Genomic DNA, 14,869 nt, shown 5'->3' with positions numbered 1-14,869 from the left:
GTTAAATATTGTAAAATTTGAAAATTCTAAACCGATGAAATTATTTTAATTATAATTTTCTTTAATCCACATTAATATCGACAGACGTCCCATACCACCTTAATAAATCAAGAAGGAACGTTTGATTCAATAAGATGCATCTCTGTGGCTATCTCTCTCAGCAATTCGAATTACATGTACACAGGAGAGTGACTGTCTTGCCCCCGCGGTATCAACTTAAAGAAAACGCCCTGAAAAAAACGAGGTAAAACTTTCTTGTTTATGGATACCAGACAAGTATCCATGTATAATTCGCAACCTAAACTTTTGATCTACTTTCGTCTGGAAAAAAATGGTGCACCAAACACTTAACGGTAAAAAAAAAAAAAAAAAAAAAAAAAAAAAAAATCAGTATATATGTGTATGTATATGTACGCCGTGATGAATTCAACGGGTAAAAAAAAACCCTGACCAAATATGAATTTATTAAAATACATAAATTTTATGCATGTACTGTAGTGTATCAATATGTGTAATTATGTCCGTAAACAAATACAATTCTACATGCAAGTTGTAAACGACGATTTCCCAGGCACGATCATTATAAATGAGTTCCCCATGCATAAGATTATAATTGTTACAAAATTTTAATAAATTCTGAAAAAGGAGAATGAACCGCCCCACAATTTAAAGAAGGAGATGAAAAAAATGTATTATTGAAAAACGAACGAAATCAACCTTAAAATTGGAAATTTGAAGTAGGTGCATGTAGTTGGCATGAAATCATTTTTTTTTCTTTTTTCCTTTTTTTTTTTTCTTGTCAAGATTTTGGATAAGTTTGCCCCCCCCCTTCCGCAGTAACTTTCAAAACCGACTATTCGTGTCTAGGTTGTATGGTACAGCATGAAATATAACCATGAAAAAAAATACAGTTATTTTATGCAGTGCGGTATCAATAATAATAGTGAATAGTAAATCATATTTTAAGAGGTTCGCTCCTCAGGTTTTGTGTAGCCAGTTTTGGTCAACTCTAGTTTGAAGATTCTGTATTACATTTCAAAATCTTATCATCTGCTGTTGAGTTCATTATGTACTGGCATTTAAAGCCACCAGTATGGCAAGTTTTTTAAAACTTGACTTAGATATTACTTTTATAGTCACTACATGTGTTCAACTTCATGCTATATTGAAATCATAATTAAATGATAGTTCAAACTATAAATTTTTGTTTGATTTCTTCAAATTATCCATTTTCGTGCCAAAGTTCAGCAATAATTTCAGAAAAATTATCATTTCTGTTTGGGGCCTCATATTTCTAAAAACATTGCATGTGACATGGGTCACAAATAAAATAAATGAACATTATATGTCCCCATCTTTATATCAAAGTGGTTTTCAGATGATTGATATTGCTATTAATTAAATTTAATTATTAATTTCTTAAAACATGACCTTAGTTATAAAATATTGAAATTGTAAAATGTTTGACTATATAATCAGTTTACAAAATAACATTGATTTTCTATTTTTTTTTTTTTCAAACTGAAAACTGAACTTATTCATTGAAAATAACGTTACTGAAAGACATCAATAATTGATAAATTCACACAATAACATTCATAGGTAATTTTCATTGTTTATTTTCCGAGAAAGTATGTTACAATAAAAGGATCCCTAAACCTCCTTGCAGATAAAACTTTTTCTTTTTCTTTTTTCTTATCGATTTGTCCAATAAAAAATTAACAGATACTCCTTATAAATGTACATGTATAAATATACATATACAATACTTAAAGCAATATGAGCTGTATTTTTTAGAATATTATTTTGGTGCAAAAACCTATTCGTATGATAAGTCTGCATATAACTTAGACTTTTATCATGAATAAGATTTGAAAAAAAAATCATTTATTTTTGTCAAAAGAAATATTCCTCTTTTAAGGAATATATAGCAAATCAAAATTTGTACAGAACGACAATGATTCAATTTTGTTCCAATTTAGGCTTTTAATGGCTTCTCCCACAAAATATGGCTAACAGAAATTTAAAAGCCATGAATTTTTTTTGTCATTTTAGTAGAAAATAACATTATCGTAAAAAAAAAAAATTCAACATGAAAATTGCAGCTCATATTGCTTTTAATAGAAAGCAATTTTCGTCATTTTTACAAGCTCGCTCCAGTCACTAGGGTCGCTTATAACTTCAAAAACAATCCTAAAAATCCTTAAGATTTGTCGGCTGATTCTTGCAGGTAAGTTCAGTGACGTAAATTGTTATAAAAAAAAACAGGATTAACCAGAACAGTTTCTAGCATATGTTTGTTTCTGATTTATTACACCGAAGAAATATCAAAGTATACCACGCTCTAACGGCAATTCTCCTATGTAAAACAGCAAAATAAGAAAAAAGCAAAAATTAAGAAGAAAAATATAAGAAGACATATTTGGAAATGTACATTGTCAATATTATATTAAGATTTGGATCCTGAAATACATATATCCCGAATCCTTAGTGTTCCTCACTATTATCATTTTTTAGTATTCATTAGAAAATGCATAAATTATCATATGGCCTAAAACTGTCCTTTTCTTTATTCTTTTAAAGGATTCATAAAAAAAAAAATTATGGGATTTGTCAGCGATGAATGAATATTCCAATATCAGGCGAGTTCTCCACTGCGCATTAACGGAAGTGCGACAAACAGACAGAAAATAAGAGTAGACCATTTTGACAGTGATGCCGCTGCAGATGCAGATGTAGACGACGGTTTGTCTTCTAATGCTACGAAATTTACTCCCCTGTGGTAATCGTAAACTGTATAAAAGCACTCGTACAGCACCCTTACCGAACCGTATACCGTACCATTGTACGAAATGAACTGTAAACTGCAATCCGAACCCACGACATCGTTCAAGAGTTCATTAAAGATCATCCGGAATGTTCCGTGAGCCCGTGATATCATGGAAAGATTGCCGATTCCAGCAGAATTCATCTGAAAGGAAAGGACCTGGTCGTTTATCTGTCCGATTGTCATTGTACCGAAAACACGACTTCCGTAGGTCCCAAGATACTGTGTTTTTGATTCGATCGGCACGGATTCAACAGGTGGCTGAGTCGTGGTTGATGACGAATTAGACGCCGGGTTCTTCCATGGAGCAGGGAAACTGCAGATGGTGTTGTTATCCAGCCATTGGCTCTCTCCGAGAATGATGTCGGACAGGACGTAGGAGAGGGGTGCCAGGTCGGTGCGGTAATTATTGTACCACGGACCGTTTATGGAGATTGAAAACCCTGCATTTTTATCCGGGAAAAATCCAACGACCGCGGAATATCCGTACCGATTTCCCGGGTTAAAGAGACGTTTGTGACCTGAAAATATAACGATTTCATCTCATTTGCATTGCAGCAGAAAAATTATGTAGACACATATCAGTTTATATACAAAGAAATTATTGTAAAAGCCTTAGGATAAAAATGGTTAAAAATTATAATTATCATATCGGTTTTGGTGTGGTTTTTCCGATAGCGCCACGATGAATTCGGTCAGCTACGTCAAGCATACAATGTATTTATTGAAGGTATCACAACACGTGTTTTGATCGAACACGTGTTTACCTGGTGTTTGTTATGATGACTACCATATTAATTGGTTATTATATTTATAGAAAACCTGTTCTACAGGTAGTCTCGTAAGGTGCGCACGATTTAGTAAAGAAATAAGATTAAAGTCACTCGAAGGCTCTCTCTCAGCGCAAACAGATTGTTTCCCCACCAACCCGCTCTCACAAATAGTCTTTAATGTTTGGTTTTTATTTAAAATATATATATTTTGCTTATATGTGTTGTTTTGTTTTTGTAAATAAAAAGAACACAAGTAAATTGATAGTATGTGATTTGTAAACATGTAATTATTAAACTGCACTTCTGAGAGCGCTTTTGCATCTATATACGTGTTATTTATTTCATAGATTATTTTTGTTCGTTTGAGTGTTTACGAATAAGAACATTATATAAATAGTGCCTGTTTGGGAGGGTAACAGTTGAAATTGATACCCCGAGAAAACCATTGTCAACCGATGCGAAGCGGAGGTTGACAATGGTTTTCGAGGGGTGTCAATTTCAACTGTTATCCTACCAAACAGGCACTATTTATTTTGTTATACTGAATGTCTTGATTTTAAAGAAAACTTAACTGCTTTTACATAGGAATAACGTGAATTCTAAGGCGAACCGTACGCGCATAATTTTCGCGCATGTAACAATTTTTAATGTTACCCGTTGCTAAGTGCGTTGCTAACGGTGAGGGTAATAGAGGGGATTATGAACTGCGTCTAAACCAATCAGATTTCAGTATTTAACATGAAAGTATAACAAAACAATATACACCACCGGTGTAAAAACTACACATATGATTGGTCAACCCATTTTCTTAGACAGAGTTATTTATGCACGCTTACTCAATGCCAGAGCTTATATATATATCCCAGAGCAGTTCATTTTCCTACACCATTGGCTCTCCCCTTGTGTTTGTGGTAAAGAGACAGAACAACTGAAAACACATGACTTGTGTGAATAACTTCAGATTTATCTATTGCTCGTTAGGAAATAAGAAAGTTGATTGTAATTATAGTTGATATACATAAACATCCCTTTCATAAACTAACTAAGTAACGTAATTCTGAGCTTCCGGTAGCTATATAGGGTCTTACAAATCGGAATAATCTTATATCTTTTATTTGTACCACGTGGATTTTGATTGACAGTAATTGACACGTGCTGAAAACTATAAGATCTTCGTCCGACTACGGTCATCATGGTATACGACGTATGAGGGACTCTCTAAACAGAACACATCAACACTTTCTCGATAATTCATTTAAAAATGAACAGACATAAACATGTCAAATAACCTCTCAGGGGTCCTCCCTTACAAAAATGAATTAAGGTTGTAGCAACTCGTATGATAAACACGAAAAATACATGGTTACAAAATAACAATTCTGGTTATTTTAAAAATGTTGAACTATTATTACCTGGGCGAAATAGAAACGACTTATTTCTATGTACAAATATGTCCCTGGGAATCTTCGCAGATACCCTATAAAGATAGTTTATTAGGAGAACGTTTGGGGCAAGTTACATGTACATGTAAACGACACTTACATGTATGAACAGTATTTAAATGAATAAAGATTTTTTATTTTTTATTTTCACAGAAAGTGGTACGATATGTTAATCTGGTCAAAACTAGCGTATATTTCGTGCGCCGTAAATTGCAAGTTTTTCGTAAATATCGTATATCTGGATGATTGCACTTTAGCTATATAGTGTCTAGCCCAAATTTTCTTCGTAGAGCTACAGCTTAATGTATATGTGCCGTATATATATTTTGTCATAAGTATACACTTTTAAACAATACCCCATTCCGTTAGTCAAATTCTCTGCATCTTCGCTAGCCGAGGGTTTTCGGTCCACTTCGCTTCCCATAAACCCTTGGCGTATTTCATTACGAAAACTCGGTGACAAGCTCTGTTTTATGATTGGCTGCATCTGCGAGTGGCTGATCCAATCGCAGTGTTGGTAAATATAACATTTAAAAGAGAAAACAAGTGTGATCTTTGGTTAAACATTCGGTGCTTTTAACAACTTGAGACACAACTTCTCGAGTACAGTGCCTCCCCAACGATGGTCTAACCAGATCGCTTTAAAAAAAACCTGAATGTTTTACTGGAAATGAACATAGTTCTACAAACTTGGTAAGGCTCACGTGATAACATGGGAAGTAAACATGGCGAATGTACAAGTTGCCTATCCCGTTAGTATTATACGTTCCTGCTTATGGTTATTGCTTTTAAGGGTTCAATGAGCTGTGTTTTATTTGATTTCTTGGGTCCGCAATATTCACGGCAACGATATCTGGTTTTATGGCATAAAAGCTTTTATATAAATCGGCGACTTTTTCACTTTTTCACAGGTCCTTACAAAACACTATGAATAAAACGCCCCGTGCTTTCCATAGATTATAATCTAATTCGTATTTAAGGTACCTCACTACACCCAGACTTGTACTTTTTTAGACACTAAGTCACAAGATAGCGATTTAAATATTTTGTTAAATTGTTCATATCGTTCGATTCAGTTGTACATTTCGTCGTTGCTCAGTGGATAAATTATCAGGCTTCTGAACCGCAGATCATGAGTTCGAATCCTCCTGGAGCTTTTGTTCACGTTTACTGAATTAAATTTTCGAAAATGTAATATCCTAAATTGATCATTTTTTGCCTATTAGACTGAAATACTTCTTATCCATTATGTTATCTATCATAATCAAGTACATATGTAATTTTCTGCTGATTTGAGAAAATATTTCAAGATGTACTGGTAGTGAGCCACCTTAATAACATCGTTAATTATGCTCCAATATTCGGTAGTCAACATGTTTCCAAGTTGTATTATAACGTAGTGTGTATATAACCCGTTGTTTAATGCGATTAAAATGTAAATATGCAAGGGGCGCAACTCAAGTGGCTCGCTAGATAAAGCGCCATCACATCCCGGAGTTTTCGTAATGAAAACTGCCAAGGGTTTATGGGGAGCAAAGTGGAACGAAAACTCTTGGCTAGCGGAGATGGATTCTCTAATAAGTTCAGTGTTGTTTTGCCCGTGCATATTCTGCGACAGCAGCCAATCAGTTGTAAGCTGAATCCACCAATAAAACGTTTGTGGTTTAGAAGCGGGTATTCTCGTTTTAATGATAAGAATCCGAGTGCGCGGTTAATTTACATTATTTAAGAAGATTTAGTATGCATAGACTCTCTCTCTCTCTCTCTCTCTCTCTCTCTCTCTCTCTCATGAAAGTTGTCAAGTCATATGTAAGTGTTTAAATTTAAATTTAAGGTGTAATCTTAGGTGTAATCTCAGGCCTTTCAGGCAAAGCTCGGAAAAACCGAGTCTGCCGTAAAGGCCCGAGAATTTGAGATTGACCTCACCCCTGTAGTCTCCGCCATACCAGCCCAGACCGTACCAGGTGCCCGAGGCATTGACGGGGTAATCACTATCCAAACTGAACCTGCTAACTGACAAATCGTCGAGCAGCCTCTGAGGATTAATGATCTCTCGGAAAAGATCGGGGTGGATCAGTTGTGCCTGGTTCGCATTCTTGCCACCGGAAGCCATGAATTGGACCCATTTCCCGAGATCCTCTGCTGAAGCAATCAAACAACCGGCGGGTACTAGGTCACCAATCCTGTGTTCAGAAATCAAGTTAAAGGGACTTGGACCGGAATTTATCAAAATTTTCTTTTTCTTTTTTTATTTATAAAATGGTTTACTTGCTTATTTTGAATGAAAATGATCAAAATTTGAATGTTACAAATCAAGATATAAGAGAGATACAGAGGTAAGAAATCATTGTTATGTAAACAAAGCTCGAGTCTTATATTTGTTTACAAATAATGTAAAGTATGGAATTACCATTTCTTTGACCAAACGACTCGTGGCACACAAGGTAAACTGATTTGATGTGTTCATAGATAATATGATAAACAGAAAAAAGCAACATTTGTTTGAGACTCATACCAATAAAACACATATGTAACCATAACAAAGCTCGAGCTTTGTTTACAAAACAAAGATTTTTAAATTCTGTACCTTGCATATAAATCTATATTAGACTTTCAAATTTTGACAAAGCATTAAAAGGACCCATATTAACCATTCTATACATTAAAATTGGAAAAATATTTTTTGAGCTCAAATCGTGTCTTAGTCCCTTTAAAAGGTGTCAAAAAATATGCCCCTTAGAACCCCTTTTAAAATCGTTGTGTTATCCGCAAAAACTTTATGAACACGTTAATTCTTTAAAAAAAATTGAGACTTGCTACCCAACAAAATCAAATTTTATCCAAAAAACTCACATTTTATTTCTAACATACATGGTAGATAGCACAATCACCTCGCCCTCAATCCCCAATCTCTATGCCTTACTGTATAATTTATGTTAACAAATTTACCGAGTTTCACGAGAATATATGCGCCATTTGGAAAAATATCATTTGAATTGTCCATATTATAGTGCTTTGTGGGTTATTATTTTTTAATATGAATCGGTCTTTCCGTTGATGGCTTAGGCAATAAGATTTATAGTAATTTACTTACTGGTATATGCGAGAATCTCCGACCTCCAACTTCCCGTTCTTTAAATGATACGGAAGTGCGTAATTGGTCTGGGAGCTTGTTGGGTATATCATCGTCCCACAAGACGCTTGTCTCATTCCTAGAGGACCTATGATCTTATTGTTTATCAGGTTTTCATATCCTTGGCCAGTTCTCACTTGTGCGACATGGCCTGCCATGGCGTAAAGGAGATTGTTGTATATCCACGAGTTACGAAATTCACCGAGACTCGGCAAATACTTAAGCCTCCTGAAATGTGTACAGAATTCAGCTGAGAAATGAAGCTTAAGGTATTTCTTCGTCGTTTTTTTTATCTTTTTCACTATTCAAGACATATCTGAATCATTTAACTCATCATCTAATTTAAAAAAAGAAAAATACTTGTTTTCTTCTCTTGCAATCAATTAAGCATTGAATCATTAATTTTGCATCAATGAAATGTTTATCAGTGTAAGTATAATATCAGGTTAGAAGTTGCAAGCAAAGTCAGCCTTGTTCTTCGAGAAATACTGAAGAAAGAATTGTTGAAACTGTATTCACACGCACCAGACTTGGTGATATGGTCTTCTGTGTTATTCTTAAATATCACTAAAATCAATCATTGCAATTTAACAGTTAAAAGAAAGTGAATGTACATGTATATATTATATTGGTCAGTATACATGTATAGAAGTAGTACATGTATATACCACTTTTATCTGTGACATCATTTGTCTCAATCTGCATGTAATGTACCTTCAAGGGGGGGGGGGGGGTGATTTCGTTATTGAATCCTTCCAAAACAGATCACTACATGTAGTTAAAACCATTTTAACAAGGCCTTGGACTTTCAGTAGGACGTAGCTATCTATTTCTTGCGTCAAAACATGTCAAAATTGACGCTGGTTTCAAGCGAAATATACACGGATTGCGTAGTCTTAGCTCAAAAGCCAGACTTTTGATTTTAAAGAGCCATGGCTGAGTGGCCAACAGTGAAATAGACAGGCTTACGTCACATTGCTGTTTGACACAACTACATATGTTCCCAAAGTCCAAGCTCATGTTAAAATGGTTCTACTTACAGGATCATCAAAAAGGAAATGTGAAAATACCGTCAGTCAATTGTGAACGCTTCAAAAAGAAAAGAAAAGGATCTTTGTAAATGATGACAAATCGTTTAGTTCATCTTTTCTACATTGCAAGTGTTCAATGGCTCGATAAACATACCCAACCTAACACCAGAGTAAACCCCAAATAAACCCAGGGTTTACTTTCGTGGTTAACATGGGGTTTACTCTGGGTTTACTTTCGTGGTTTACATGGGGTTTACTCTGGGTATACTTTCGTGGTTTACATGGGGTTTACTCTAGGTTTACTTTTTACTGAAAATTTATGTCCAGTTATATATTCCTGTTGGTGAAATTCTCCTTACTTGAGGAATTCTGCGCGACCTATCTTCGTCATATCAGTATACACATCAGTATCACTGAGTCCAGTCCGGTGGCTCAACAGGTCTTTGATTGTCATCGCAGATCGAGCGCCACTCAGTCGGAAGTTAGATCCAAATATGTTGTACAGCCTGGTATTCCAGTCAAAACTGAAGTCAAGATTTAATTCAACTAAAGTGCAATTAATATTCAGAAGCCCTTCGGGATTTATGGGGTCTTATCAAGTTAAATGTACCAACTTGTATTTATATCGCCATATACACCAACAAAAATGTTCCCTCCTTATTTTCCAAGTTTTTTTACTAATCTTTTTTTTATTTTAACAAGGATGCGTAGTAAATTGATGAGACCCGCAAATCTTTGTATCAATTGATGAATTACTGATTCAATTTTTATTCAGTGGGAAAAGTGAAATATAACTTATATTACTAATTTTTATTACTCATTCATCCTAAATTGATAGTTTCTTGTTCGCTCATGTTAAGATTCATTTAAACCAATACCTGTGATATGTCGTACATTACCAGTATAATTATGATACATGCGTAGCTATAGAGAATAAACATTTGAGCACCGCATTTCCAAGGCATTTGTATGTACCTGTCCGCTCTATTCCTTTGTTCGGTCATAAGAATACCCAGTAAGGCTGAAGTAATGGCTTTCCCCACGGATCCAAGGTAGGCCGGAGTCTGGGAGGTCCAATTGAGAGGCGGATCCAAGCGAGCGTGACCATAGCCTTTAGCAAAAAAATCGTCTCCCCGAACCATCGACACACTCATTCCTGTAAAAGACGAAACGACCATTCTCCTATATTTTTATACAGGGCTCTTTATACATAAAGGAAATCGAAAAAGTCTAAAAATGGCCACTTAGTCCTCTTGAACTTAATTTGCATGACTAATGATTATAGATTTTATCACAAACTTGTAGTGTATACAGACTAGACTACCCGTGTGAAAAACCTTTGCTTTCTCAACTGGTGATAATTTATATAATTATACATGTACACTACGATCGATATCTATTGTGATAAACCGTACAAAAATGCGTATTTTTTGCAATTATAAATCTTCCGTTCGATTCTTGAAGGTACACATTTTATCTGAAATGTTATCAATTTAATAATTTCCCGTTTTCTTAATTCGAATGTAAATTAGATGAAAAAAGCGGGCTTATAATTTTGATTACATTTAACTAATAAAAAACTGCAGTACTTGTTTTGTCAGTTTTCAGATACATTCAGTCAAATTGTAGATGATAAGGAAAAACTATTAAGGCAGATTGCTTTTCATGTTGTGACGTCACTTGCCCTGGACATTCTTCTAATCGTTCAATCTATCAATCGATAGTTGAAGCAGGCCGAATTGTTTTCTTAACCGATCGGCAAGTCAATTTATCAATTTCCAAAAATATGTAGCTATAAGTATTTACGAGGTCAGTAAACTTAAATAAACAAAATTACACATTTCCAACAAATAAAAGGTGTCAATCATAATAGGTGGATGCTTTTAGAAATAGATTTTGCTTTTGTGTGAAGTAAGTCCGAAGTTTTTTGCAAGTTATTAAGGAAATTTTGTAGCCAAATAGTCATCCCGTGACCTAAATAAGTACTATTTGTTGGTATGACGAACCAGCTATTGATTAACATGACACATAATTTAAACAAACATGTATTGCATCATAATTAGGCGGTATGCACTTTGTAACAGGATGATAACGTAATCTTGTGCAGCCGAATTTAACAGCACAATAATTATTATGATTCTTTTAAACGTTGTTACATGTATACCTAGGTCGTCATCAAACGTCATTATCTGCAATAGTGTGTCCGTGTTCGATAGCCCTGGCTTTGTGTAAGTAGTTACATGTACTTTAAAATCAACTACTCACGTACGTCATTTTATTATACTTTCATTTTGAATACTGAAATCTGATTTGTTTAGACGCAGTTTACACTCAGTGTTAGCAACACACTTGGCAACGGGGTAACTCAATGAACAGTTACATGCGCGTTAGTCATCCGCATACAGTTCGCCGTAGAATTGACGTCATTCCTACATAAAAACAGTACTCTTTTTTTTTTTTAATTAAGACATTCAGTATAACAAAATAAATATATATAGTATGACCTTTCAAACTGCACGTGAGCTTTATAACCAGACAGGATGCCCATTCCCCCCGGCTTTATATGACGGACAGTTCCAACGGAACTGGTACATGTACTGTCTTAAGAATAAAAATGTTATAACAGAAGTAAAAATGTTAAAAACGTGTATAACCTGGGTTGGAGCAATTTACGCTTTTTTTATTATCTGCTTCGCGGATTATAAAGCGTAAAATGCCCCAACCCAGGTTATACTCGTATAACTTGGGTAGACATTTAGTTCATTTCTTAGATATATTACGTGTACAGTATGTTTTTATTGTCCCTACACGGTTTATGATATACCAACCCTTATTTTACAGTAGATGTAGAGCTATGTATGTTTAAAACAACAAAATGAGTCATATCTGATAAAAATTCAATGTATTTAATTTTGTAAAATTATTTTTGATGTTTTTTTAATTTTAGGTTTTGAGAACACCTTCGCCCATGCACCTGTTCCCCTCTATATGAATAAATTCTTACCTGGAATGTTTTTGCATCCCATCACAGCGCTAACCATAGCGTCAACCAGGTCAGTCTCATTTTGGAAGAAGCTACCCTGACCCGAAGCAAACGTACATAGCACAAACAAGACGGTCGTCAAATGTTGCGCATTCATGGTCCTATGAAAGTGAAAACTTAATGTATGAAAAAAAACAAACAAGAGCATTTCTTCACTAACATCGTGCATGCGTATGTAGGGTTACGTTTTACAAAAGAACTTACGACCAAATTAATGAATGTTTATTTATCACATCCAATCTTTATTTGAATTCAATGGCTGTGAAATTTAATTATGAAAAATAAAAATTAAGATATATTGATATATATATATATATTGTTACAAAAGGCATTAACTGAGACTGAAAATATGTACGAATTAATTCGGTTTTTTTTATAATTTTTTTTTTTTTTGGGTAAAATGCAGCCCTTGGATGTTGTTTACTGATGGTATATTATATATTGTAATGCGTTGGAGGAAAGATTTTCTTATTCTTCTTTTTCTCCATATCAAATATTAGGAAGACCTCGAAACAGAAAAAAGAGTATATTCATCAATATCATATTGTATGATAATGCAAGGAAATAGTGTCATGTGAGATAAAACTTGATATATTATAGAAGTAGTAAAGTCGCATGCAGAGAAATATATGTAATTATTAAAATAATATTATCAGAACTATGCTATGGATGATCTGTGAAATTTTGAAATTTATATAATTCAAAATTAGCACCTGCGAAGGGGCAGTACTACGGTATATATTACCAAACAGTATACATTCTGAAATGAAGTTAACACAAAGCCAAACAGATAAGAGCTATTTCAAAATAAGATGTGAATAAACAATCAAAGTAACAGAAAAAAGTATAACGGTAACATTATTTACCTAAATTATAAGGTAGCCAAATGAATCTCAAACAAATCGAAAACTAATACATGTAACACCTGTAGAGCTATTTATGTATGGGTGTCATTTACGCAACATTTGCTGAAACGAAGCAAACGGAAAACCGCTGCAACATTAAATAAGCTATGGCTTGTTCTGTATAACATTAATTTTCTTGACGTCCGCTATCATAATGGTATGATATTGTTGACTAATTTAATACACAGGCGTCGGAAGAGGAGGGAGGGGCCTTTTTTTTTTTTTTTGCTCGTCAAGATTTTTTTTTTTAGAAGTCTAGCCCCCCCCCCCCCCCTCCGCTCCCCTCCCCATCCAACTTTCAATTTGCTTCCGATGCCTCTGTTATTTATGCAATTGGAATGCATGTACATGATAAGAAGACACGATTCTGTATTACGCTTATTTTTACTAAACATTAATCAACAATTATTAATTTACAGACTGAAGAATCAAATACGACGAAATTGCATATAAATTGAGCGTCAGTGAACTTGTGAATTAATCACACTGGAAAACATAAACATATTTCATTAAGCATTTATGATATCTTGGTTCCAAAAGTTAGTAGGAATTTGAGTTAGATAATTTCTGAATTTACATATATCATTACATAGTATTACATGTATGTGCATCACATTTGGCAATGTACTTTTTTGTGTAGAAATTTTCCGTTCGATTCTAGAATGGAAACATTATTATTCTGATATGTTATTAAGGAATAAGGAATCATTCTTTGAGTATTATGAGGTGATAATTTCGGTCAGGGCGTGTTCAAATCCAGTAAAGCCCGAAGTTTATGATATATTTGACCACGCTCCGACTGAAATTATCACCTCATGATATTCAAAGAATGATTCCTTATTACTTATATTGATATTATTTCCAATTGGTACACTTTAAAACAACTTTATTTTTAAAACCACAATTTTTTATGTAGAACATGCAATGTATCACTACGCGGCGCAGCCAATACCGTGTCTCAGTTATGCTATAAGACACGCCCATTTTGTGTCACTCATGCTTTATGAAGTTACCGGGTTTTTGGGTTCAAAATTGATTCGTAATGTTATCACAGACAAAGACAGTTAAAAAAGTAAATATTTATGAATAATTCATTTTTTCGTTTTCTGAATTAGAATGTAAAAAGGGATTCAATTTTGGGCACATTAAGCTATCTAAAAAAAACGGCAGTAATTTTGGAAGATTTTTGGCTTGATAGTACATGTAGCAATTCAAGCAAAGACAAACTTGGAATTTACGGTGCACAAAAAAGCTCTGGATTTTGAAATATTTTGGTAGTTTTCTGATACATTATATTCAGTTCAAAATTTTGATGACAAGGAAAAACTCTTAAGACAGATCGCTTTTCATGCTGTGACGTTTTTTGCCCTTAACATTCTTCAAATCATTCATTACAACTTCGATAATCGAAGCAGGCTGGATTAATTTCTCAAATGCTGATCGACAAGTGAATTCATCAATTTACTATATATGTAGCTATAAGTATTTACGAGGTCAGTAAAGTTATAAAATAAACAAAATAACGCATTTCTAACAAATGATAGGTGTCAATCATAATAGACGGGTGGTTTTAAATATAAATTTTGATTTTGTGCGAAGTAAATTCGAATTTGTTTGCAAGTAATTAAGGAAATGTTGTAGCCAAATAGACATGTCGTGACCTAGATAAGTACTATTTGTTGGTATTGACGAACCAGCCATTGATTAACTTGACA

General features: G+C 34.1%; 1 protein-coding gene across 1 annotated transcript; it reads right to left on the bottom strand.

Annotated features, from left to right (window-relative positions):
- Window positions 1-1,599: 1,599 nt before the first annotated feature.
- LOC128163329 (uncharacterized) lies at window positions 1,600-13,245 on the bottom strand. Its single transcript, XM_052826898.1, has 7 exons — window positions 13,116-13,245; window positions 12,211-12,350; window positions 10,182-10,362; window positions 9,566-9,730; window positions 8,137-8,403; window positions 6,969-7,225; window positions 1,600-3,348 (listed from the first exon to the last, which is right to left on the bottom strand). The coding sequence occupies exons 2-7, from the start codon at window positions 12,344-12,346 to the stop codon at window positions 2,639-2,641; spliced, it is 1,716 nt and encodes a 571-aa protein (XP_052682858.1). The 5' UTR covers window positions 12,347-12,350; window positions 13,116-13,245; the 3' UTR covers window positions 1,600-2,638.
- Between the last annotated feature and the right edge of the window lie 1,624 nt (window positions 13,246-14,869).

The sequence above is a fragment of the Crassostrea angulata genome, chromosome 9, assembly GCF_025612915.1.
Source record: "Crassostrea angulata isolate pt1a10 chromosome 9, ASM2561291v2, whole genome shotgun sequence".
NCBI classification, from domain to species: Eukaryota; Metazoa; Mollusca; class Bivalvia; order Ostreida; family Ostreidae; genus Magallana; species Magallana angulata.
Note: the sequence above shows the minus strand (reverse complement) of the source record. Positions and strands in the feature narration are given on the sequence as shown.